At 47.2% G+C, this 23,731-nt stretch overlaps 2 protein-coding genes across 5 annotated transcripts; both read right to left on the bottom strand.

Moving 5' to 3' along the window:
- Positions 1 to 1,340: 1,340 nt before the first annotated feature.
- On the bottom strand, positions 1,341 to 23,249 carry TMEM225B (transmembrane protein 225B). 4 transcript variants are annotated; one of them, XM_088833003.1, is made up of 7 exons: positions 23,110 to 23,248; positions 19,269 to 19,639; positions 10,647 to 10,773; positions 6,966 to 7,176; positions 6,514 to 6,660; positions 5,659 to 5,796; positions 1,341 to 1,711 (listed from the first exon to the last, which is right to left on the bottom strand). In XM_088833003.1, the coding sequence occupies exons 3-7, from the start codon at positions 10,713 to 10,715 to the stop codon at positions 1,539 to 1,541; spliced, it is 738 nt and encodes a 245-aa protein (XP_088689129.1). In that variant the 5' UTR covers positions 10,716 to 10,773; positions 19,269 to 19,639; positions 23,110 to 23,248; the 3' UTR covers positions 1,341 to 1,538. The 4 variants fall into 4 exon arrangements, with proteins under 4 accessions (XP_088689129.1, XP_055266230.1, XP_088689128.1 ...); XM_055410255.2 differs by lacking the exon at positions 19,269 to 19,639 and adding an exon at positions 9,294 to 9,374 and having other exon boundaries at positions 23,110 to 23,123; XM_088833002.1 differs by lacking the exon at positions 19,269 to 19,639 and having other exon boundaries at positions 23,110 to 23,249.
- On the bottom strand, positions 15,682 to 23,249 carry LOC148773616 (uncharacterized). The gene is made up of 2 exons (XM_055410254.2): positions 23,110 to 23,249; positions 15,682 to 17,490 (listed from the first exon to the last, which is right to left on the bottom strand). Exons 1-2 carry the CDS (start codon positions 23,183 to 23,185, stop codon positions 16,547 to 16,549), a joined length of 1,020 nt encoding a protein of 339 aa, XP_055266229.2. The 5' UTR covers positions 23,186 to 23,249; the 3' UTR covers positions 15,682 to 16,546.
- Positions 23,250 to 23,731: the final 482 nt, after the last annotated feature.

Here is a 23,731-nt window from a genome sequence, read left to right as displayed (position 1 = left end):
CAGATGCCATGATCTTAGTTTTCTGAATGTTGAGCTTTAAGCCAACCTTTTTCACTCTCCTGTTTCACTTTCATCAAGAGGCTCTTCAGTTCTTCTTCACTTTCTGCCATAAGGGTGGTGTCATCTGCATATCTGAGGTTATTGATATTTCTCCCGGCAATCTTGATTCCAGCTTGTGGTTCTTCCAGCCCAGCGTTTCTCATGATGTACTCTGCGTATAAGTTAAATAAGCACGGTGACAATATACAGCCTTGAGGTACTCCTTTTCCTATTTGGAACCAGTCTGTTGTTCCATGTCCAGTTCTAACTGTTGCTTCCTGACCTGCACACAGGTTTCTCAGATTTGCTGGGTGGCCATTAGGAGCACGACGAGGAACCCAGCGAGTGGTGGGCATTAGTGGCTTCCCCACACCCTCACAACCACTAGAGCAGGTGGCTGAGCTAAGTACTTAGGGTGATGAATGACCTGGAGGCAATGGAAAGCCAGTGAAAGTGTTAGTTGCTTGTTGTGTCAGACTTTTTGCAATCCCATGGACTGTAGCCCTCCAGGCTCCTCTGTCCATGGAGTTCTCCAGGCAAGAATACTGGAATGGGTTGCCATTTCCTCCTCCTAGGGATAGTCCGACCCAGGGATAGATTCTTTACCATTAACACCATTGTGGAAGACCAAAGCATGTGTACTCCCCAGCTATAACCAGCCTAGCTGGGAGGCAGAGTGCTCCCCAGTATGAAAGCACCTCAAGACTATTAAGGGGCAACTTTAGAGGTACCTGCAGGAGGCCTCAGGCTCTAGTGTGAGGCTCAGTGCCCATGTGTGGATTGACTAACCTGGCTATTCTTTCCTAAGGCATAGACTTATTAGGCTCAGACTCCCAGACCTGGGAGCTCAGTGTCGGGGAAGCTTCCACCTATTACCAATCCCAGCCCTTCCCTCCAACACAGATGTGAGAAAAGTTCCCTGTACTGAGGCACAGTTTTTGTCTGGGAACCGTTTTTAGTGTCACTATCTCAAACCCCTTCTGCTGTGGTTATACTCTGTTCAGTTTTTATTTTACAAAACCTTGTATCACTTGGTCATTTCCTGATACTCCTCCCTCCCCTCCTGCCCTCTAGGCTGCAAGCTGGTGTTTTGTTTGTTTTTCGGCCACACTGAACAGCACTCGGGATCTTAGTTCCCCGACAAGGGATGGAACCCGTGTCCCTTGCAGTGGAAGTGTGGCGTTTTAACCACTGGCATGCCAAGGAATTCCCTTGTCTGTTTTCGGAGGTATGGATTAACAGACAGTAGTCCTCTTTTTATTGAAAACACTTGTCCAAAAAAATCACTCAGAAAGCTCAGGAAGAATTCAAAAAACGTTTAACAAATACCAAACACACGCAGGATAGAATCACTGTGAGTAGGGGGAAGGGCGGGGTTGACTTGACGCTTAAGAGCCTCATCAGAAACTGCAGGGACTGATGGAAGCTGAGAAGCCGCACACACTGACACGTGTGCACTCGCACTGCTTGATGAAGGGCAGGGCACAGGCTGTCTGGGTCTAGATAATGGTTTCTTCCTTCAGCAGCATCTCCTTCTGCATGGAGCTCAGTTCTCCTCCCAGACTATCCAGGTTTTCCAGGTACGAGATCTCTTGGGTGTCCTCAGTACTCTGGGAAATGGGCAGCAAATGGCATCTAGGGCAGGCTATTTCTTGGATGAGGCAGATGGCACCTGGGGCACAGCAAAAGTTTGAGTCAGGAGAGAGAGAGTGTATCAAGCTCAGTGCCCCAGAGGTTGGAAATTCCCTCCTCTGACCTGATTCCTCTGGTCTGCACCTGCCCTCCAATTTAGAGTTTTAGAGAAATAGAAGGCAGACAGTACACTGATGGACAAAGCATACATATAGATGGATAAACTCAAAGAACCATGGCCAGTGCTGGAAGTCATCTGAGCAACTGTCTAACCATGAATAGGTAAGAAAACCAGGTTTCAGAGAGGAAGGTCAAACACAAAGTCCAGGCCTCTTCATGCCCAACCCATTCAAAATTCTCAGTAAGTTTTGAATCTTACTGGAAGGAAGGGAGAGAGAGTGAATATTAAGGAACAAATGGAGATATCCTGACTGGATAAGAAATGCTGCATTACAGCTAAGACTGATAACTTCTGTTTTCAGCGTTACAGTCAACAAGATACTCTCCCACTACACAAAACTTTTAACTATTTTAAATATTTCTTCAAAAACCTATTTATAAATACATCATCAAGCTGGCATCAGAGTAAGACACTTTCAGAAGCCAAAACCATAATGATCTCAGGAATCTAGAGGGTTAAGCAAACACACAATTAGCCTTCACCTTGGAGACATCTATTCAACCCAGGTGATCCAGAGTTTCCATTCAGTTGGCCATTCAGGACACAGAAAATAAAAGGCAAGCCCAGGTCCTGTGTGCAATGAGGGGATCTAGGAAGAGTCAAGCATAGGAAACTGGAACTTCCAAGTTGCCTGCATGGACTCAGAATTCACAAGCACAGGCCAGCTATTATGCGGGTCTGCAGCTAGACTCATAGTACCTAAGTATTTTGATTGGGACCCTAGGGTAGTTGTTGTGCACCCAGGCACCAGGCCGAAGCAAATGCAAATCCTTTTTTAAGGAAACACTTTAAATACAGGCCTCAAAGATCTTCCAAAAATTTTTTTTCAAGGAAAATGAGTTTACAGTCAAAACCCACAGAACACAGCAAGGAACAAGGCAAAACAAGCAAGAGCTTGTAGAAACAGGGGCAAGTAATTCAACTTTAAAACTTATAAGATACAGAATATAAAGTAAGTATGTTTAACATGTATAATAAAAATATATTTGGAGAAGAGATTTAAAACATAAGGAAAAAATATAAAATGAGATTTATAGGAAAATACAACGTCTAGTTATAACATAGATTAATTGAAATAAAAATTTTAAAGCTAGGTTAAATAGATCAGACACAGCTAAAAAGTGAATGGATAAAACTGAAGATGTAGCTAGATACATTATTCAGAATGCAGCCCAGAAAGACAAAACACATGAAAGAGAAACTGACAGACATGCAGGATAGAGTATTAAGGGCTAGCAGAAGTCTTCCTGGGGTTCCACAAAAAACAAAAAGAAAAAAAAAAAGATATTAGGGAGGAGATTAAAAATGTTCTAGAAATACCACTCCTCAGCTTCAGTTCATGCACCAAATTATATACTTTAAAATAATGCATGGGTGAAAGAAGTAATAGGGGGAACAAGAAAATATTTGAAATTGAACAACAAAAAATATTACACATCAAAATGAGAGCTGCAAATAAAGATGCAATTCTTAGATGGGGATTAAAGTTTTAAATGCCTAGTTAGAAAAGAAGAAATAATCCATGAGCTTAGATCCAGATTTAGAAAGTTGAAAAACGAACAGAAGAATAAACACACAAAAAAACTAAGTAGTGGGGAGGGAAGTTCAAAATAAGAGGCAAAAAGTAATTACGTAGAAAACAAACAAGAAGGTTTGTTTCAAGAAAGCTAAAAAGCTGATTCTTTGAAAAGACTAAAACAACTGATAAATCCTTGACAAACTTAGTAATGAAAAAACAGAAAAATCAGGTATGAAAAAGCACACAACTACAGATGCAGAACAAAATTTTTTAAATATTTTTGTCAATAAAATTTAAAACTTAGATAAAATGTATAAAGAAATATATAACTTGGCAAAACTGACTCAAGAAGAAATAAAATACCTGAATAGTCATATAATCATTAAAGAAACTGAATCATTAACTTAAAAATTCTCCCATAGAAAAATACCATGCTCCTTCTACTGGAAAGCTTAGTTACACAATTAAATACTCAAGGCAGTAAAAATAAATGGAGCTTAGTTCCTCATATTAATATGGAGGAATCTCGAGATTATAATATCGATCAAACATAGCAAATTCCAAAAGAAAAAATACAGTATCATAATACTCATATAAAGTTTTAAAGTATGCAAAAGTAAATAATACATTGTTTAAGGACTGGCATAAATTTCAGAATAATTGATTCCTGAGGACAGAGAAGAAGGTGAGAGAAGGAAGAGCCACATGGTGGTGGGAGGTGGGACTTCAAAGATACTTCATATTCTAACATATTTCATTAATTTTAACATGTCCATTTTTTCCACATTTTAACATCTTGAAATCAAGATGTGCCTTACAAGCTACGAGCACCTTAGAATTATATTTGGCATCAATCTTTTCTTTTTCAGTGGTACATAAAATAAGGGTGTAACTTCTAAACAATGGATTTGACAAAATATGGCTAGTTCTTAAATATATGGTGGAAATACGGGTGTACAGTTTATAATTACTTATGTCTTACAGATATATCCTTTGTTATATATTCAATGTGCAATAAAATAGAGTCTAAATAGGTTATAATCGTGGGTCAGGTTAATATTGTGGGAAGAGGATGAGGAGTAGGGACAATTAGATGGGATTAGATGAGATGAAGAACTTAGATGATGACAGGTAAAGAAAAAAGGGATTCAAGTGAGGAATAAGATCACAGATTTCAAGCTGGAGAGAGAGGGATAGAAAGCCTTAGGAACCAGGATGGTGTAAGGGAGCACATGAATGTGCAAGTTTGGTTCTAAAGTCAAGGAAGACGGGAATGGGGAGGGGCAGGGTGGAGGACAGAGTTGAGGCAGGCCCTAGACCAGTGCTGTCCAGCAGAACCTTCTGCATCCGCATTGTCCAATGTGGAAGCCACTGAGCATATAACAGTGTGGTTTTTGAATATGTGAGGTGTAGCTAGTGTGACCGAGGAACTCAACTTCTAACTTTCAGTTCAGTCGCTCAGTCGTGTCCAACTCTTTGTGACCCCATGAATCACAGCACGCCAGGCCTCCCTGTCCAACACCAACTCCCGGAGTTCACTCAAACTCATGTCCATCGAGTCGGTGATGCCATCCAGCCATCTCATTCTCTGTTGTCCCCGTCTCCTCCCGCCCCCAATCCTTCCCAGCATCAGAGTTTTTCCAGTAAGTCAACTCGTCACATGAGGTGGCCAAAGGACTGGAGTTTCAGCTTTAGCATCAGTCCTTCCAATGAACACCCAGGATTGATCTCCTTTAGAATGGACTGGTTGGATCTCCTTGCAGTCCAAGGGACTCTCAAGAGTCTTCTCCAGCACCACTTTACTTCATGTTAATTAATTAAAGTTATATATGAGATGGCTGGATGGCATCACCGACTCTGTGGACATGAGTTTGAGTGAACTCCGGGAGTTGGTGATGGACAGGGAGGCCTGGCGTGCTGTGATTCATGGGGTCGCGGAGAGTCGGACACGACTGAGCGACTGAACTGAACTGACTGACTGATATAGGCACATGTAGGGGCTTCCCTGGTAAAGAACCTGCCTGCAATGCAGGAGACCCAGGTTCGATCCCTGGGTGGGGAAGATCCCCTGGCAAAGGAAATGGCAACCCGAGCCAGTATTCTTGTCTGGAGAGGAGCCTAGCAGGCTATGGTCCATGGGGTTGCAAAGAGTTGGACACAACTGAGTGACTCAACAGCAGCAACAGCCACACGTGCCTACGGTTTTGAGCAGCACAGCTCTAGAGCACCCACAGCTCCTGAATCCAGACAGAGGGCGGGGAGAGGGCGCCAGCCCCAAATCACTCACCAGCCACCATGAATAGAAGGATGCTGAAGCCCAGGACGTAGTAAGGCCACTGTATGGAGAACTGCGGGGGGCTGGGCTTCATCCGCAGACTCTGGATCTCCAGGGCATGCAGCAACAAGGCCAGGAAGGCACAGGCCCCTGCGGGATCACAGGCAGGTCCCCTCAGTCTCCTCCTGCCCCTGCTCCAGCCTTCCTGCACCTGCGTGAGGCTCCTTTCTCCTGCCCGGGCCCCTTCCCCTTTCAGAACCAACAAGCTCCACCCCACACACCTGTCTCACCCTCCTTCCTAACTCTTTGCAAAGCCTGTGTGCCTCGCCTCCCAGAAACCCCTATCCCGGGTACCCTCTGCGCCTGTGCCCTGGGCCGACTCCAGATGGGCCCCTGGGTGTGACACTTTGGGTGACACTCAACCTGATTTTCCCACTATGAGCATTCCACCTCCTCCCTCTGATGGGAGCTTCCCAGGGGAGGGTCTTGGTCAGCCTATTAAAGTTAGAAGGTTCTAGGGGCAGAGATGGTCTCTTCCATTCGTTCATCCAAGAAGCATTTGTATTTGGTTTATAGTCTCTATTTCAGTTATAACTCTGTACCAGGTTCCAGGACAGCTGCTAAGACAGAGATGATGGAAAACACCCCCAGAGAAATGTCGCCAAGCCAAGGCGACGAGGGCTATGCCCTCTGGAAGTGCAGAGTTAGGGGGAGCCAAGGAGGGGGTGGCTGTGCCCTGGGCAACTTCACAGAGACGGAAACAGACGAGAGGGGCCCTAGAAAGTCCCTCTCCCGACCTCAGACAGAGGCCATCCCCCCAGCTTTGGGCCCCCTCCCCAAGGCTGGGGCCCACCTGCTGCTCCCCACCTGTGAGGAAACTGATGAAGGCTGACACAAAATTGTGCTTCCGGGTCCTCGGGAAGAGCTGAGACGCAAAGGACACCATGATGAAAGTGGTGAGAAAAGACGAGACGACTGCGGACAGCAGGGAGACTCGGCCGAGGATGACGTAAACTGCAGGGGGTGGGCAGGAGGGAGAGCGGGCCGGCCCGGCGCTCAGCCCAGAGGGCGGGGCCCGCCAGCCTCAGGTCCCGAAGCTGGCCTGGGACCAAAATTCCGACCCCCACCGGCAGACCGCACATCATTTACACCTTCCCAGCTGCCTGCTTTTGTCTAACCCCAAGAGACTGAGAGAAAATGTCCTTTCAGGCGTGTTCAATTCTGTTCTATCTGCCCCCATCAGTCCTCTTTCACCCCTCCCCAAGCCCCAAGCTGGCCCCGCTCCCCTCTCCCGGATCCCCGCCTTCAGCCCTCCATACTGGATAAGGGTCGAGGCTTCCAGCACTTGATATGGAAGCAGTTCTCAAAGAGGCCACTGAAGAACACTTCCTGGGACTCCTCGTTCACCAGCCGCACCCAGAAGGGGAAGATGGAGACCAGCAGGATAAGCAGGTAGCCCAGGGAAGTCAAGGCAGGGGCTATGGCCCAGGTGAAGCCCTTCACGTCTCTGTCCTCTATCGTCAGCATCACCTGGGAGAGGAACAGTGAGGGAGGCCCACGCGGCACCAGGTGACGGAGATGATGCCCGCGGACATGTCAGCAGACCTGGGGCTCAGGAGATCTTTGCTTTGCTTTGATTAACCTTACAGACCTCTTCAGCCGGCCTAACCAACACAGAAAACACTTTCTCTCACCAACTCACTAGGCAATCTTGAGTGTGTGGGGTTCCTTGTTTGAGCCTCATTTTCCACCTTGGTAAAATTTCCAGCTCTATAAAGTTCTAACTTTTCAGTTCTGTTTAACAGTCCCCCAGCCCCCGCAACTGGCCACAGAGCCTCTCCAGTCAGCTGTTAGCTACTGTCTACCCTTGGAGATTTCAGAATGAGGACCAGGCAGATATTAAAACCAGGGCCTGGAGTGCCTTTATTCAGGGACTGGCCCTCCTGTCTCAGGACCTGGGGTTTAGATGGACAGGGGTCCACCTGGCCCTCTGCTGAAAAATGAGCAGAAAATATGCACACAGAAACTTTTAAAAATAGTTCTAGAGTTTCACAGGCCCTCCTGAAGCCCTAGGCTCCCTCTAGGCCTGGAGGTTGAGCCCCTCAGTTAAGGATCCCTCATAACTTCTCCATCACCACCAGCTGTCATCACAGATGTCTTCCTAGAAGGAACACCTGTGATACAGAAGGTGAGCACTGGCTGGACTTGGCAGTAGAAGCCGTGACTGTGTCCCAGCTTTATCACTTGCTGGCTGGGTAACCTCGGGGAACTCACTAAAACTCTCAGGACCTTGGGTTCCCCATTTGGAAAAGGGAGGAGATAACACTTGCCCACTGAGGTTCTTGGGCAGACCAAGTAACACGCTGCGAACGAAGTGTCAAGCACAGTGCTTAGGGCCCAGGTGCTTGGTTAAAGATTCACCTAGTCAGCCTCCTCTCTGCCTTCGCCGAGCAGCCTGGCAGCCCTGAGGAATGAGGTGGAGAGGGTCGTTGGAAGCCTGGGTGCAGCAGTGAGGGTGGGCCCTGTCCAGATGGCCCCCGATGACCACAGCGATGTGGCAGTGCAGGAAGGTGGCATCCGGAGGTCAGAGGGACAGGACAAGGGAGATGGGAATACCCCAAGACAACAGCCCTTGTTTCTGCTGCCTCAGCAGACTGTGCCTGGCAGCACCAAGCTTCCGAGCTGCACACAGCAAGTGAGGGACTTCCCTTTCCTCTCAGCCCCCACGTGTGCCCAGGCACTGGGGCCCCTCCGAGGCCCCCATGTGGACCCCTCACTGCAGCCGGGCACAAGGGGTATCTCTGAGGCTTTGAGATCATCTGATCACAACAGAAGAACTAGCCAGAGGGCAGAGGAAATCCACTGCTTATAGAAAAGTTAACAACTGGTCCTCTTTGACTGCTGTCAGAGGGCTTGGGAAATTTCTAAAGCACTCCCTCCTCTTTCTGTCATTCCCCAGTTTTTCTTCTTCCCACCTGAAAAATTTATCCTGCCCTCCTGCAAAGCTACCCTTTGTGACCTCTCCACCCTCGGGGCAGTACTGATGAGTCACCCGAACTTCAGGGCCTTGTTGTCCTTCACCCTAAGAGGATGAAGTCACTGGACCAGAGAGAGTTGAGTCCTGGGTCTAAAGCTCTCCAGGTAGGAATCACGGCCGCATCTTGACCCTGTCCTCTGCAGGGAATGGAGCACCCTGGACATTTTCAACTGATGCCCTGAGTCCCTTCCTGTCCCCAACCCCCACCCCTCTGCACCTCAACTTGTCTAAACTGACTTCAGTGTCCCCCTATTTCAATCACCTGCTCCATCACCCACACTCTAGTCTGGAGTTCCCGCTGGCTTCTCTGTTTCTCCCACACTTTCACCTCATCAACTGTCCTCACCTTCTCAAGTTTTCGTTCATAAAGTCTCTAAAGCACCCACCCTCCTGCCCCCACACCCGCCATGACTCTCTCCACTCCTGGAACACCACAGTCACCCCAAGCACCTCCAGTCTGGGTTTCTTCCCTGAGGGCAGGTCTCTTTCCCTTTAAGCCTTTTAAATCCCACATCTTCTGCAAACCTCAACTTGGTCCTTTCTAGTCCCTGGACTCTCCCAATCACCAGTCATTATCCATTCACTCCACAAAAACAAACTCTGTACTTACTGGGCGCCCCATGCCCAGCTTAGGCCAACGGGGAGAATCAGGGATGAAAAAAGACAGGAACTCTCAGGCTCTGGGTAACTACTGGGAAGAAGAGACACATAAGGTTGTCCAGACAGTACAGCGCTTTCCCCTCCTCACCTGCAGTGACTCCGAGCTGCCCCTGGCCCGCCCCAGCTGCTCTCCAGAGAGGAGGACCCTGTGGGCCTTTCTCCAGGAATAAGCCAGCCTCTGCATGGAGCTGCCCTCAGCGCTGGTTCTGGACAACTGGGCACCAGGGACATACAATCTGGGACACACTGATATAAGCCAGATTCAAAGGACCACGGACATGTTCCTATAAAGGGGGATTTGCAGATCCTTTTGTACTGCTGAAGAAACATCTGGAAAGAACAGACTGGTCCAGGATGCCACAGTCAGTCAGAGTGGACACAGGGACCACAACCCTGAACAGCCACCCCATCTCCTCACTTCTTCACCAGTCACCACTGGCCGGCAGTTGGATTTGGGTTTCCCAAAAGTAGAGGAGAGGGAGACAGAATCGGGGGTAGGGGGGGTGGCGCAGAGTGGAAATAGAGGGTTACCAACTTTTTACTTTGCCAAGAACATTCAAAACAAAACGAACTTACTATCATCGACTCTCACTGACGTTTCAATTATTTTGAAAAGGGCCAATGACTGAAAGAGCTGCATGCCCCGCCGGGCCTGGTTCCCGCTGTTGAGTCTGTTTCCCTGCGCGCAGGCGCCCAGCCCCAGCGCCCACCCCGGCGCAGCCCTGTCACCGGCGCAGGTGCAGGGCAGCCCAGATAAGTGTATCCCGGGCTGGAACTAGGAAGGGAACTGTCTGGGCCCTCGGGAGCCTCACTCCCCACTTGTCCCGCCAGCCAGTAATTTGAGGTCACTTGGGCTGAAAGTGACTTAGGCTGGGTGAGCGGTTTCTTCCCACTGACGACATTCCTCGGTCCTTAGTGGCCCCAAAGCCCCAGTGAAATTATCCAGACCCATAGATGGGTCCTGACCTGGCCATTGGGCCCCAGATCCAGCCCCAAGGCTCCCAACAGAAGGGTAATATTTGGCCTGGGGGGCCTCCTCCACGCCCTCTCCCTGCCCTCTCCCTCCCAACCCGAGGCTCCACCTCCGCTCGCCCCTCCCCACCGGTCTCCAGTCCCTACACCCGCCCTGGCTGCTGGCACAGCCCTTTCGCCGGTGGTCAATACCCTCCTTTGCTCCCCACCCCCCTCAGGCCAGCGAGGGGATGCTCAGTCTCCCCACGGAGCCCACCGAGCCAGAGCCCTCCGGGCCCTACAGCGGGGGGAACCTGGCCTCCCAGGCAGTTGCGGTCCAGGCCTTGCTCACCGGTACGCAGAATGGGGTGGGGGTGGGTGCACCCTGAAGTCCACCGGATTCGAATGCCAGCTCTGCCATCACCAGCAGGGTGCCCTTGGGGAAGTTACTTCTTCTTCCTGGGCATCAGGTTCCTCATCTGTGCAAAGGAAATGATCATAGTGACTTCTCCAGTGGGCTGGCTGGGAGGGCCTGGGAGACGCCCTGCAGACCTCACGCTTACCCCCCATCCCCCACATTCCCAGTCTTTCCCTCGCCCTTGCCCTGCGCACGCACTCAGGCACACACCCCAAACCCTGCGCTGGCCAGCACAGTCCTCTGCCCTCCACTAAAAAGGCTGTCTACACCTCTCCCAAGGCGGGCTGGTTTGAAACTTAGGCTCTTCCAAGAGATGCACTCTAGCTCCTAGCCCTGGTGGCTGAGCTAGGGGGCTAGTTTCTGTGGCAAGAGGGGCCACACTTGGATCCGGATGAGTCACCAGCTCCCCGTGCTTTGAGACTAAGCTCACCAAGGAAAGGCATTTGTAACTCATTGAGGTTTTTAAGAAGCAGGACCGTGTCTGGCGCCTCCACACACCTCTCCACTGGCAGGCACACATTCAAAGGCAGCAGGGAAGGAGGAGAGCTGATGAGCCATTAGTTCATTGAATCACCCAACACGTGAGAAGTGCTTGTCTATCATGTGAAGGAGGGCTTCCCTGGTAGTTCATATGGTAAGGAATCTGCCTGCAAAGCAGGAGACCCAGGTTTGATCCCTGGGTGGGGAAGATCCCTTGGAGAACGAAATGGCACTCCAGTATTCCTGTCTGGGGAACCCCATGGACAGACAAGCCTGGCAGGCTACAGTCCATGGGGTTGCAGTCAGGCATGACTGAAGCAACTAACATACACCATGTGAGAGGCTCATTGTATATAATTGTATATTCTACCTATCATAAGGTTCAGACCCCAATTTGTAAGGCCTCAGGCAAGACAGGTCTTTCTTGGCTTAGTTGGGGCAAGGCAGAGTACAGTTGGGAAGGCCTGGAGCCAGGCCAGGGAGACCTCTCTGCCCTGCTCTCAGAGATGGCTTTTGATCCCTCCAGCCATCCCTTCCAGGCGGCAGGGGAAATAGTCAACTTCCAGACTCACTTTTAGTCACCCTCAGGAAAAAGAATGTTTTCTTCACCCTATTCCCACTCCTACTTGGTTCCCAGTTCCCCAGGGATTCGGACTGGCTCAGCTCTGGTCACAAGCTCATTCCACTCCGGCTGAAGAAGATGCATCAGCTGTGCCCCACAGAGGCCAAGCAGGTAGGATCATCAAAGAAGTTGAAGGTTGTGAGGAAGGAGGTAGATGGGAACCCCAGGGTAACGCGATTAGTGATTCATTCCTAATGGACAGAAACTCCAAGACAAGAATAGCGGGATATGTAAGGGAGGGGGCTGGGCCCTGCCCAGATGACACATTTCTTTTCTTGAAGTCAAAAGTTCTCCCCGACCACACATGCGCAGAAAAGGCTCCTTGGAGGCCAAAGGGAAGTGATGCCAAGGGATGTTCCCTACTCATATACCTTTTCAGTAAAATCCATCTTGGCTAAGAGATGCGTGAGCACACACGGGAGGATCCTGAGACGTACCAAATATGGACCAGGCAAATCAAAATGATTGGCCAAAGGAAAACCAGAAGAAATGCCCCATAAAAGTAATTCAAACTGCCACAAGGGGGCCACTCATCAACTCTCTCCCTGAGTCTATCAACACATACTGTATTTTTTTTCCCCTCTTTAATACTTTGTTTCACTGTTTTCTGTCTTTGTGGAAATTCTTTTCTGCAAAACCAAAGGGTCAGGGCCCTTGTCACTGACCACTGGTCTAGTGGCTAGGACCTGCTGCTACCGCAATCTCTGGCTGGGAACCCAAGCCTCGCTCCAAGCAGTTGCACGCCAAGGCCACTAGAGATCATATCAGACCACTTATCTGGAGCATCGAAAGAATGTTCTAAAAAGGAAGAGGGATGGTGTTCTCAGAAGAAGGAAGAAATTATGGCAGACTGTAACAGCATCTTCATACACACCCTGTCACACTTTTAAATGTCATTATACAGCAAATCCAAATCACTGGTATGATTATGCCCAGGCTACTGTGAAGAAAGCTGATCGCCAAAGAATTGATGCTTTTGAACTGTGGTGCTGGAGAAGACTCTTGAGAGTCCCTTGGACTGCAAGAAGATCCAACCAGTCCATTCTAAGGGAGATCAATCCTGGGTGTTCATTGGAAGGACTGATGCTAAAGCTGAAACTCCAATACTTTGGCCACCTCATGAGACGAGTTGACTCACTGGAAAAGAGTCTGATGCTGGGAAAGGTTGGGGGCGGGAGGAGAAGGGGAGGACAGAGAATGAGATGGCTGGATGGCATCACCGACTTTGTGGACATGAGTTTGAGTGAACTCCGGGAGTTGGTGATGGACAGGGAGGCCTGGCGTGCTGTGATTCATGGGGTCGCAGAGAGTCGGACACGACTGAGCGACTGAACTGAACTGAACTGAACAGATGGAAAAACTGAGCCCCCAGTTAAGAACATGTCCAAACTATCACATGAATAGTTGCTAAAAAGCCTAATTACTAAAAGCATTAGGCTGTGGAGGAATAGATTCTTCACATGGTGCTGGAGCTATCCTCCTCACAAATTACTAATTGCAAAAGAAACACATATCTTTATACAGAAGAGATCTTGCAGTCACTCCCTTAAGCCAGTAAACAAACAGTATTACTTGGGGTAGAATAATCTCATGTCACGTGCCTCTTGAGGTGACAGCAGTATGAAGGAGGCATCGCCTGTGAGGTGCTCTTGCCAAAAGTACATCATCAGGCCTCTTAGACTTCATTCCAGTTGAGAGAAAATACAGGGGGTAAGGAGGAAGCTAAACGCCACCTCAGGAAAACAAGGAAATAAATTTCATGGAAAGTTATAAAAGATAACTGTTCTTGACTTCTCCAGAAGTCAGTCGTTAAAAAAAGAAAAAAAGGTGGGACTGTGCTAGATTAAAAGAATCTAAAGAGATATAAAGCCAAATGTAATGTGACTCTTTTTTTTTTTCTGATTTGAAATAAGCTACCTATAAAACACATTCTTGGGACAACCAAGGAAAATCTAAATACACACTACATTTTAGATGGTATTATGGAATTTAATTCCTTTTCTTGGGTATGTTAATAGTCTTGTGATTACATACAAGAATGATCTGACTCTTAGAAAAAGCATGCCAGAGTGTTGGGTTTGCCACAAAGTTCGTTCAGATTTTACTGTTACAGGAAAATTTTAACAAACTTTTGGCCAACTCAACACTCAGGGTGAAGCTTACTTTCAAATGATTCGGGGAGGGGGGAAAGCACATAAATGGAAAGCAAATATGGAAAAATGGTAATATTGTTTATCTAAGTGGAGGATATATAGGGTGTTCATTAGTCTATTCTTTCAAGTTTTCTGTATGTAAATCAGATAAAAAGTCAGAAAAAACAAAGAGACCTTGTCTGAGAACACACGCAGCCAGAACCTGGACCTGGGTTTATCATTCAGCCGCTCAACACAAGTGCGTTCTCTAATGACAGATGTCAGGTGAGGTGCACACAGTCCCTGCCCTCACTAAGCTTGCAACCAGCACAAACAGAAAACTAGCACAAACAGATAAATCATTCTTTAAAAGTGTGATCAGTGCACAGAGAAGTAGAGCTTGCTGTGGGAAATGCAGAGTGAGAACAATTCAGTCCAAGGGAAGACGTGCCAAGGAGGCCCTTCTAGACAGAATCTTAAGCCCAAACAGGGATCGCAATGTGCAAAGATTTTTACCTGCTCTCCAGCAAGAACTACTGTACGTTGTACTTTGTATATATGCACCACTGTGCACAAACAGGACAAACGTCTGACTTACCTTTATGATGGATGTTTTCTAGTCAATTCTAGTTCGGCCTTTTTTTTTACCCTTTGCTGGTCGCAACTCATTACAATAAATTAATTTTGAGGCCCCACCCAACCCGAGTGGCTCTTAACCTACATTTGAAAACTACTGTGTCCCAATGAATTTCAGAATGACTGGCAGAGTGGCCACAGAGGGCTGGAGAAGTCGGTGGGCAGAGCTGGGATGAGAAGGGTCTTGTTGATTTCAACCTGAAGGCTGTGATGGGCTTTTGTGGGGATGAAAGCAGTCATTTCTGGGTGCCACTGTAGAAATTTGTCTTCCTCCTCCTCCTATCTCCCTTTGCCTGAAGACTCTTCTTACCTCTTCAACCAGAGCATAGGAAATGCCTCTCTGCAGGGGGCCCAAGGCTGTATTCAAGGTATGGCTAGGGACTGCCAAGCCAGCCCCTCCCAGGATCAGAAATTGAGAAAGTGTATATAAGTATCAGAAATTTAGGAAGTGTATGTAAGTATCAGCTCCTCAGGAAGCATTTTCATACTTTCCCAGGTCTAGAGGGACAGACAAGGGAGGAGGGAATTGTCTGTTGGAAAAGTCGGTGGAGAGCCTGTGACCTGGAGCTAGAACCTTTAGAGTTCTGACTCCCCTGAGTTCTGTGTTTCCCTGGTCCCATGCTCTAAAGGGAAAACCCAAGTTACCCAAACTGAAGTTTTACTGCATATAACACAACCAGAACCTATCAAGAAGCAGGCTCATAGGGCCCCCACCCAATAGCTGGTTCCACTCCCAGTGCAAAGGTCCCTCCCACCACTCCTTCCATCTAGCCTGGGTCAAAAAACTTAGGGCTGAAGAAAAGTGTCCAATGGATTCATTAGCTAAGTCACTGGCAACCTAGATATAATCTGTTTTGATGGAGCAGAAGCAGTGCCCTGTGCTAAGTGAATGGCAGTTACAAAGATAACAGCAACTGGTGAAAAAAAATTTTTAAGGGTATTGAGAGCAAAGCATGTGTATGACTAGAATTCAGAGAAGGAAAACCATGACGAGACACACACACACACACACACACACACACACACACACACACCCCTGGCCCAATAAAGGCAAAGAATAATCCAGGGGAAGGCAGACTAGTTTCAGGCCCAGTCCCAGTAAGGTGAGTCAACAGATCAGCAACAATATCACACGTGAGCTACAAAATCACTGCTGCCTCTCTTCTGCCGTCTAACTCTCCCAAGAATCTCCCTTAGAGCCCAGACTGAAAAACAGAAGAAAGGGAAAGTCTGACACACGCAGTTCAGTCTACTGGATTCTACACATAGCAAAGCCCACGACATGATACTGAGAAATTATTTGGCTTAGAAAACTGGCCCGTTTATTTAAAGCTTCTATGACATATAAAACAAAACAAGATTCGGTAGTCTGCAGGATACTGAGGAGCGAAAATGGTGGCCCTAGAAAACCCAAGAGCCACTTCCATGTACAGTGACAACCAACAGGACAGGTGAGATAGAGGGAAACTACTGGGTTCAAGGGTCATCCTGCTGCTTTCCTGATCCATGAGTCTGAATCCCCCTGATTTGTTCTTCCCTGGAGTGGACCTAACTCATCCCGTTTTCAGAGGATGACTGTAGAGATTTGAAAAACAAACCATAGCATCTCCCTCTGATGTAGATCCTCAAGATCAAATAAAAAGTGGTGCAAACTAAAGGTTCCATTTCAGTCACCCCCTCCATGGCATCACTCTACCCCAACACACAGCGAGGCTCTCCCCATACCCACCATTCCCCCAACATGAACTGGCCGATGCTCAGTAAGGCGGGAACTCTATCTAAAGGTTCTCACGCACTAAATGCATAAGAGATCTGTCTACTGTGTGGATTCTCAGGTCTTAGTAAGAGGTGAACTATGACTGGAGACAGTCCACATTCTGTACAGACAAAGGTTTTCTCCCCAGTGCAAGCTCTCTGATGTCGGAGCTGAACTCTGACCAAAGGCTTTACCACCTTCATTTCATTTATGGTTTCTCTCTTGTATGGGTTCCCAGGTGATGAATAAGGTATGAACTGTGCTTGAAGGTTTTCCCACATTCTTTATGTTTGGAAGATTTTACTCCACTGTGAGTCTTCTGGTGCTGAGTGAGGTAGGAGTGGCAACTAAAGGCCTTCCCGCATTCACTGCACTCATAGGGCCTTTCTCCAGTGTGAATTCTGTGATGTTTGAAAAAGAGTGAACTCCTGCTGAAAGATTTCCCACACTCATTACAGCCATAAGGAGTCTCTCCTGAATGGACCCTCTGATGTTCAACAAGGTGTGAGTTCCGACTGTAAGCTTTCCCACAGTCGCTGCACTCATAGGGTCTCTCTTTGGTGTGAACTCGCTGGTGTTCTGTTAGATGTGAGCTCTGGCTGAAGGCCTTCCCACATTCGGTACATTCATAGGGTTTCTCCCTAGAGTGGATTCTCTGATGTCGGAGGAGACTTGAGCTCCGGCCAAAGGCTTTCCCGCACTCGTTACACAGGTAAGGCATCTCGCCCGTGTGGGTGACCTGATGCTGGATGAGGTGTGAGCTGCGCCGGAAGGCCCTCCCACACTTATCACATTCATAGGGCTTCTCCTCAGTATGAATTCTTTGATGCTGAGACAGATTTGAACTATGGCCAAAGGCTTTTCCACATTCATGACACTTGTAAGGCTTCTCCTGCGTGTGGATTTTCTTATGCTGAATAAGGTATGCGTTCCGCCTGAATAATTTCCCACAAACGTTGCACATTTGAGATTTCTCTTCAATAAGAACATATGACTGTTGGATGAAGTCTGACATATTACTGAAGTTTTGTCCATATTCATAGGGTCCCTCATGTTTGTTTTGTTCACATTCATTTCCTTCATGTGGTCGTGTCCCTACTTCAAGAGTTTTCTGCTTTATAATTAATTGATCCTCAGTCCAGGTCTCACCATCTGACAGAAAATACAAAAAAGGTATATGTAACAGTAAAAACTCCTGGTGGGAGACAGGATGATTAAAGTATTCCAGGGTATTTGGTTCAAAAAAGTATGAAAAATGGCCTTGAAATACAGGCTGAGCAGATCTGGAGGAAGTGGTGAGTAAACTAAAGTGAGGATTTATATATGAAGTACCTAATCAGATAAGTACACTGGAATTAACAGAATAGGAAAACAGAGTTTGAGGAAAGTGAGATTTTCTCAGAACACAGGAAGGATGATGATGGGGGTTCTGAATGGAGAGAGGCAGGGACTGAGCAGATAAATCAAAGAGAACTTCATGCAAAGTTTCTGTCCACATGGTACCCTGGCCACATGGGTTGTCACCATGGTAACAGGAAATACTCCCCATAACCAGACGCCAGCACCTTCCTCATTCCTGCTGTCTCTCTCCACATACAGATGCTCACATGCTCACTCACAAACGTGACATACTCAGACCTTAGAAGAACCTTTTTAGAAATGGTGCCAACTGAGAGGATTTGATAAAGAGAAGGGGAGAATAGGAGGAAATGCTTAAAATATGAAGCATGGGGTACCAGAAATATTTCCATTAACGATTTCAGCTCTATTCCATATCTCTTTCATATCTATTTCTAAGAGAACCAACAAAAACCAACTCTGCACCCTAGTTGTATCTAAGAGAGACAATGGAAAAACATGTTTACTGTAATATGTTTCTCCTCCTAAGTTTTACTTATTAAATATGACTTACTGAAGTGCAGTATGTTACAGAAAGAAGGCCATCTGCTTAATCTTTCTGGAAGAAGCGGGTGCTGAGGAATATCCAATGTAGTATCATTTCCATCAGCAATCAAAGTAAAACACATGAAGCCCAGATTTTAGTAGGGAATGGTCATTGTCTTTAAGAAATTTAGTAATTATCTGATATCAGAGAACCATATTTATATTTGTTCTCCACCTCCAGATATGTCCTCTTCTATACATTCCATTGGGATATTGGTTTTAATTTTTTGTGTGTGATGAGAACTTTTAAGATCTACTCTATAAGCAACTCTCAAATATACAACATGGTATTGCTAACTGTAGTCACCATGTTGTACCTTAGCTTCCTGGGACTGACTTACCTTATAGTTGTAAGTTTGTACTTTTGACGCCCTTCATCCAGTTCTCCCACTCCCCACACCCGACTTTGCAATAGCAACGTGTTCTCTGTATGCGTGAGTTTGGATTTTTCAGATTCCACACACAAGTGAGGTAATGCAGTGTTTGTCCTTCTCTGACTTATTTCACTTAGCACATAATGCCCTCCAGGTCCATTCATGCTGTTACAAGGGCATTATTTCCATCTTTCTTATGGCTGGATAATGTTCCACTGTGTATAAAGAGAGAGCACGTTTTCGTCCACTCATCCACTGACAGGCACTTAGGTTGTTCCATGTCTTGGCTACTGTAAATAATGCTGCAATGAACTTGGGGGTACAGATATCTTTTCATGGTAATGATTTCATTTCCTCTGAATAAATACCCAGAAGTAGAATCGCTGGATCATATGGTGGTTCTATATTTAATTTTTTGAGAAACCGCCATACAATTTTCCATAATGGCTCCACCAATTTACATTCCCACCAGCAGTACAGGAGGGTTCCCTTCTTACCACATCCTCATCAACACTTGCTATTTCTTGTTTTTTTGATAACAGTTATTCTAACAGGTGGAAGTGGATTGCTGGTTTACTGTTTGTACGTCCCCTTGCACTTGTGTTTACTTACCTGTTAGACTTCAAGCTCCGAGGAAGCAGAGAGAGACTTAGGTTTCTTCTCCATCTTCCTGATCTGGTCTCTGCCTGTTTTTCCAGCCTCATTCTGATCTTCTCCTCAAACGAAGCCTCTTTACTATCTGCTGAACCACTCTCGTCACAACATGTGGTGGCTGTGACATTCTAGACAAGGTGGCTTTTTCGTGGCCCACTGCCCAACATGGTTGAGAATGTCAACCTCACTGCTCTCAGGCCCTGTTCAACATCACCTCCTCCATGAAGCTGAAGGTGATCCTTGAAATATTCCTCAAGTCACGTAACAGTCACTCAGAACACTTTATTGAGCACCAACAACATGCCAGGTACAGTTCCGGTCTCTCAGATCTGTCAATAAGCAAAACAAAAAATTCCTCTTCCATTTTACTAAGGGAGATGGACAACAAACTATGTAAATTACATACTGTAAAAAGATTATAAAGATGCTATAAAAACAAAAAAGCAAGGAACAAGGATTAGAGTGCCTGGGAGAGTGGGCAAAGGAGATGCAATTTTAAGTACCATGATCAAAGGAAGACTAAGAAAACGGCATTTAAGCAAAGACTTGAAGGAGATAGGATTTCTGAGAAAGGGGATTACAAATAGAAGGAACAGCAACGGCAAAGGCACCGGGTATTCAGGGAGGCAAGTGTGACTGGGGCAGAATGAGCGAGAGAGGAGTGAGAAATGAGGTCAGAGACATAAAAGAGGATCCGAGAACACAGGCCACTACGGCCACAGGTTTGTAAAGAGGTTCTTCACTGAGCGAGATGGGAAGCCAGTGAAGGGTTCTGACCAGAGGAAGACAAGATCTGACACTTCAACAGGATCGTGCTGTCTGCTATGCTGAGGAGAGACCGTGGGGAGGCAAATGTAGAGACAGGACAACCAACCAGGCAGCGGCAACAATCCAGGCGAGAGACGATGGTGACATGAACCAAGATGGCGGCAGAGGAGGTGGGAAGAAGTACTTGGACTCTGGAGAGAAATGCTGACAGTCACATGGATGGGATTCCTGACTGATGGATACGGATATATGAAAGAAATAGGGGTTTCCCTCTGGTCTGAGTAGCTGGAGGGATGGTGTTACCATCTGCTGAGATGGGTGGTGAGATGGACAGTATTCGTCAACCGGCTACAGCATCTCCAATAATTAAAAACAAGATTTCCTAGTGGGAGCTGTCATACCAATCTCTTGAGATCGACTTGTCCCAAACTGGCACATACACTTCCAGTGTGTGAGGACTTGGTATAATATTCTTCAACTCTCCTGTAGCTTTAACATTTTTCAAAATAAAAAAAACGGAGGAGGCGACAGTGACCAGGGACTCTCTTCTCTGCTCCACATTCACTCAGTAAACAAATACTGTTGCTTCTATGACATACTTCTTCATTTTTTGCCCCTGCCTTCCTGTTATCACTGCTAATATGCTCAAGTCAGATTCTAATCACCTCTCACACTAAACAGACCAGAATCTCTTCCTCGATCTGCAACACTCGTCTGCTAGCCTCCTGTTAAGCAAAGTTTATGTGCTTCAATTTCTGCCAAACAAAATCTAAATTCTTTGGCCTGGTGTCCATCCTCCAGGATCTTACACCACTCTGCCTTTACAGTCATCCTCCAGCAGCCTACTCTGTGCGCCAATTACTCTGAACTGTTCCCCGAACATTTATCTCCCCACACAATTTCTTCTCCATTCAACTTTCTACCTCCACCCGCTACAGCTGGTTTCACTGCCGAGGGCCCAGGTTCAATCCCTGGTCGGGGAACTAAGATCCCACAAGCTGCATGGTGTGACCAAAAACAAAAAAGAAACAGTGGGCAAACAGGAGTGGGAAAGACCCTGAGACGGCAAGTGACAGAATCAGGAGAAAAATGGTATAAAGAAAAATTCTTTATACCAAAGAATAAGAGTTTCAAAGAAGAGCAATCATGTCATTAAAAATACTAAGGGGTCAAAAAAAAATTAAGGCTAAAGGGAAAAAAAGTGTCCAATGGATTTATTCGTTAAGCTACTGGCAACCTGGATATAATCAGTTTCGATGGAGTAAAAGTGGTGTCCTGAGCTAAGTGAATGGCAGTTGCAAAGATAACAGCAAGTGGTGAAGGTTTTTTTTAAGAGGTATGAAAGCAAAGGGAACAAAGGTGATTACATCTCTACTGCTGAGTCAACCACCAAGTCCTACAGGTTTCCATGTAAACGTCTCTAGCACCTGTGTGTTTCCTTCCTAGCAGCCACCAGTCTGTTTCAGGAGCTTGAGGGAGGAGCCTGCCCTGCACTAAGGTGTCACGCATGGGACACTGGGATGTGTGTGGTTTGGGGAAGTAGAGGATGTAGTTAACAGTGACGCAGAAAAGACACAAAGGCACAATAGCAGGTAAAGCAGAGTGTTTTTGGCATCTCCTTGGGCAGACACACCAGTCTGGCTGAGCCTGTATGGGGAAACACGGAGACAACGTTTAAAGCTGGGTTCAGATCACGCTGCAGAGGACCCCGAATGCCAGGTTACAGAGAATAGACTGTACACAGCAGGCACTGTGAACTAACATAAATAAATGAGTATTTTAGGAAGGTAAATAAGGCACTTGGCCTCAGAAAGGTGAATAGTGAAGAGTCTTTGGTAAGAACCTATCCCTTCTGACCTAAAACCTGATTCTTTCCTTACTCTAAATTCTTTCAAGGCCAAACATATGACTTTCTAAGGCCTCCAGGGCCAATATTCAGTTGACAAGGCTCTCCTCTTGTGAACTTCCACACTGTTTATTATCCCATAATCTCTCATAGATAACTATTCCAACTCAACTCTAAACTGGTGGCAGGGGTTAGGTTTCCTTCCGACTTCGTCTCAGTACCTTATAATAACAATTCAATAAATATTTGAGTTAAAAATTAGCCTAAAACAGAATTAGAGGCTAAACATGTAAAATAAAGTCTCCCAAACATAAACCTTCTCAAACTCCATGATGTGGATTATCTAAGCCCTTGTCCCTCAATTAAATAATCCAAATCCACTTTTTTTAAAAGGCCAAGCATATACCAGATACATCTTTCCAGGTGGCACAGTTGGTAAAGAACCCGCCTGCCAATGCAAGAGACACAAGAAACCTGGGTTTGATCCTTGGGTCAGGAAGATCCCCTGGAGAAGCAAATGGCAACCCATTCCAGTACTCTTGTCTGGAAAATTCCATGGACAGGAGCCTGGCAGGCTAGTCCATGAGGACACAAAGAGTCAGAAATAACAGCACGCACATGCGCGCACCACACACACACACACACACCAGATAACACACACACCAGATAATAGAGGGATAGCAGATTTTATATTTAAATGCTGATGTCTACAGTTTAATCTCATTTTCCATCAGCGGGTGGCTGGCCTGTCTACCATACTCCACAGGTAGGGCACTCTCTTGAAATTTATATCCTTGGTGGAAAATATATCTTTCCTAGTGATGAAAGACAGTTTGCCAAGAGAAGCCCAGTCTTTCCCTGGCACTTGGGATATAGAACACACTTGGTTGGGTTCATTCACTTATTCACACAACAATTTACTTAGCCTCTCAGAGGCCAAGCAAGTTAACAGATTCGAAAGACTTAGTGCCACGGACAGTGCTGCCGCAGGTCTGCTCCACAGTAAGAGAGGAAATATTAGTGATAGGCTTCGTTTACATCTAACAGAGCTTTAGGTAAAAAAAAAAAAATCAGTGTCTCGCACCAGGGTAATTCTAAGTGCACGATTAAGCATGTCCATCTGATCTGAGGCCTCAATGTAAAGGACAAACTTTAGAAAAAAAAACAACCAGGTCAGCTCCTCACCCTTGGTCTTTCGAGGCTCCTGCTCGGGGGATGGACACGGGGAATCCAGGGACATCTGCTCGGGCGGCTTCTCCATGGGCTGGGTCCAAACCCCGGTGCCGCTCCAAGGCCAAGGTCTTCTCTAAAAAGTCTTCAGAACCCGACACAGGGGAGGGGCAGCCACTTCAGGGCAGAGAGCGAGAGGGGACAGATGTAGGGGAAACAGTAGGTGCCTCTTCCCAAGAGGCTCCCCGCCGGGGGGGTCGAAGGAGTCCTGTCTTCCCAGCAGGCAGGCTGGGCCGCACCGCGGGGAGCGCCCGGCCGGCAGCAGGCCCCACCCCGGTCCCACTGGGGTGCCCCCGGCCCGACCCTCTTCCGCCGCCCCGCCGACAGCCGGCCCGGCCCGGCCCGGCCCCTCACGCCCTCAGCTGGCCGAGAGCCTCAGCGTCCGCCACCACGGACTCCAGGGAGACCGGAAACGCGGGTTCCTCGGCGCGCACTTCCGGGGCCATCTAGGCAGCTCGGAGGTCTAGTCTCGATCGCGAGTTCCCTAATGGCCCCCTGCGGGGTTGGGCTCAGATGCGTCGTGGGGGGCGCTTCCTCAGGCGTTTGTCCTCTTTCCCGAGGAGAGATTGAAGGAGGA

This window comes from Moschus berezovskii, chromosome 27 (genome assembly GCF_049115385.1).
Source record: "Moschus berezovskii isolate FMDL1 chromosome 27, NW_MosBer_1.0, whole genome shotgun sequence".
NCBI classification, from domain to species: Eukaryota; Metazoa; Chordata; class Mammalia; order Artiodactyla; family Moschidae; genus Moschus; species Moschus berezovskii.
Note: the sequence above shows the minus strand (reverse complement) of the source record. Positions and strands in the feature narration are given on the sequence as shown.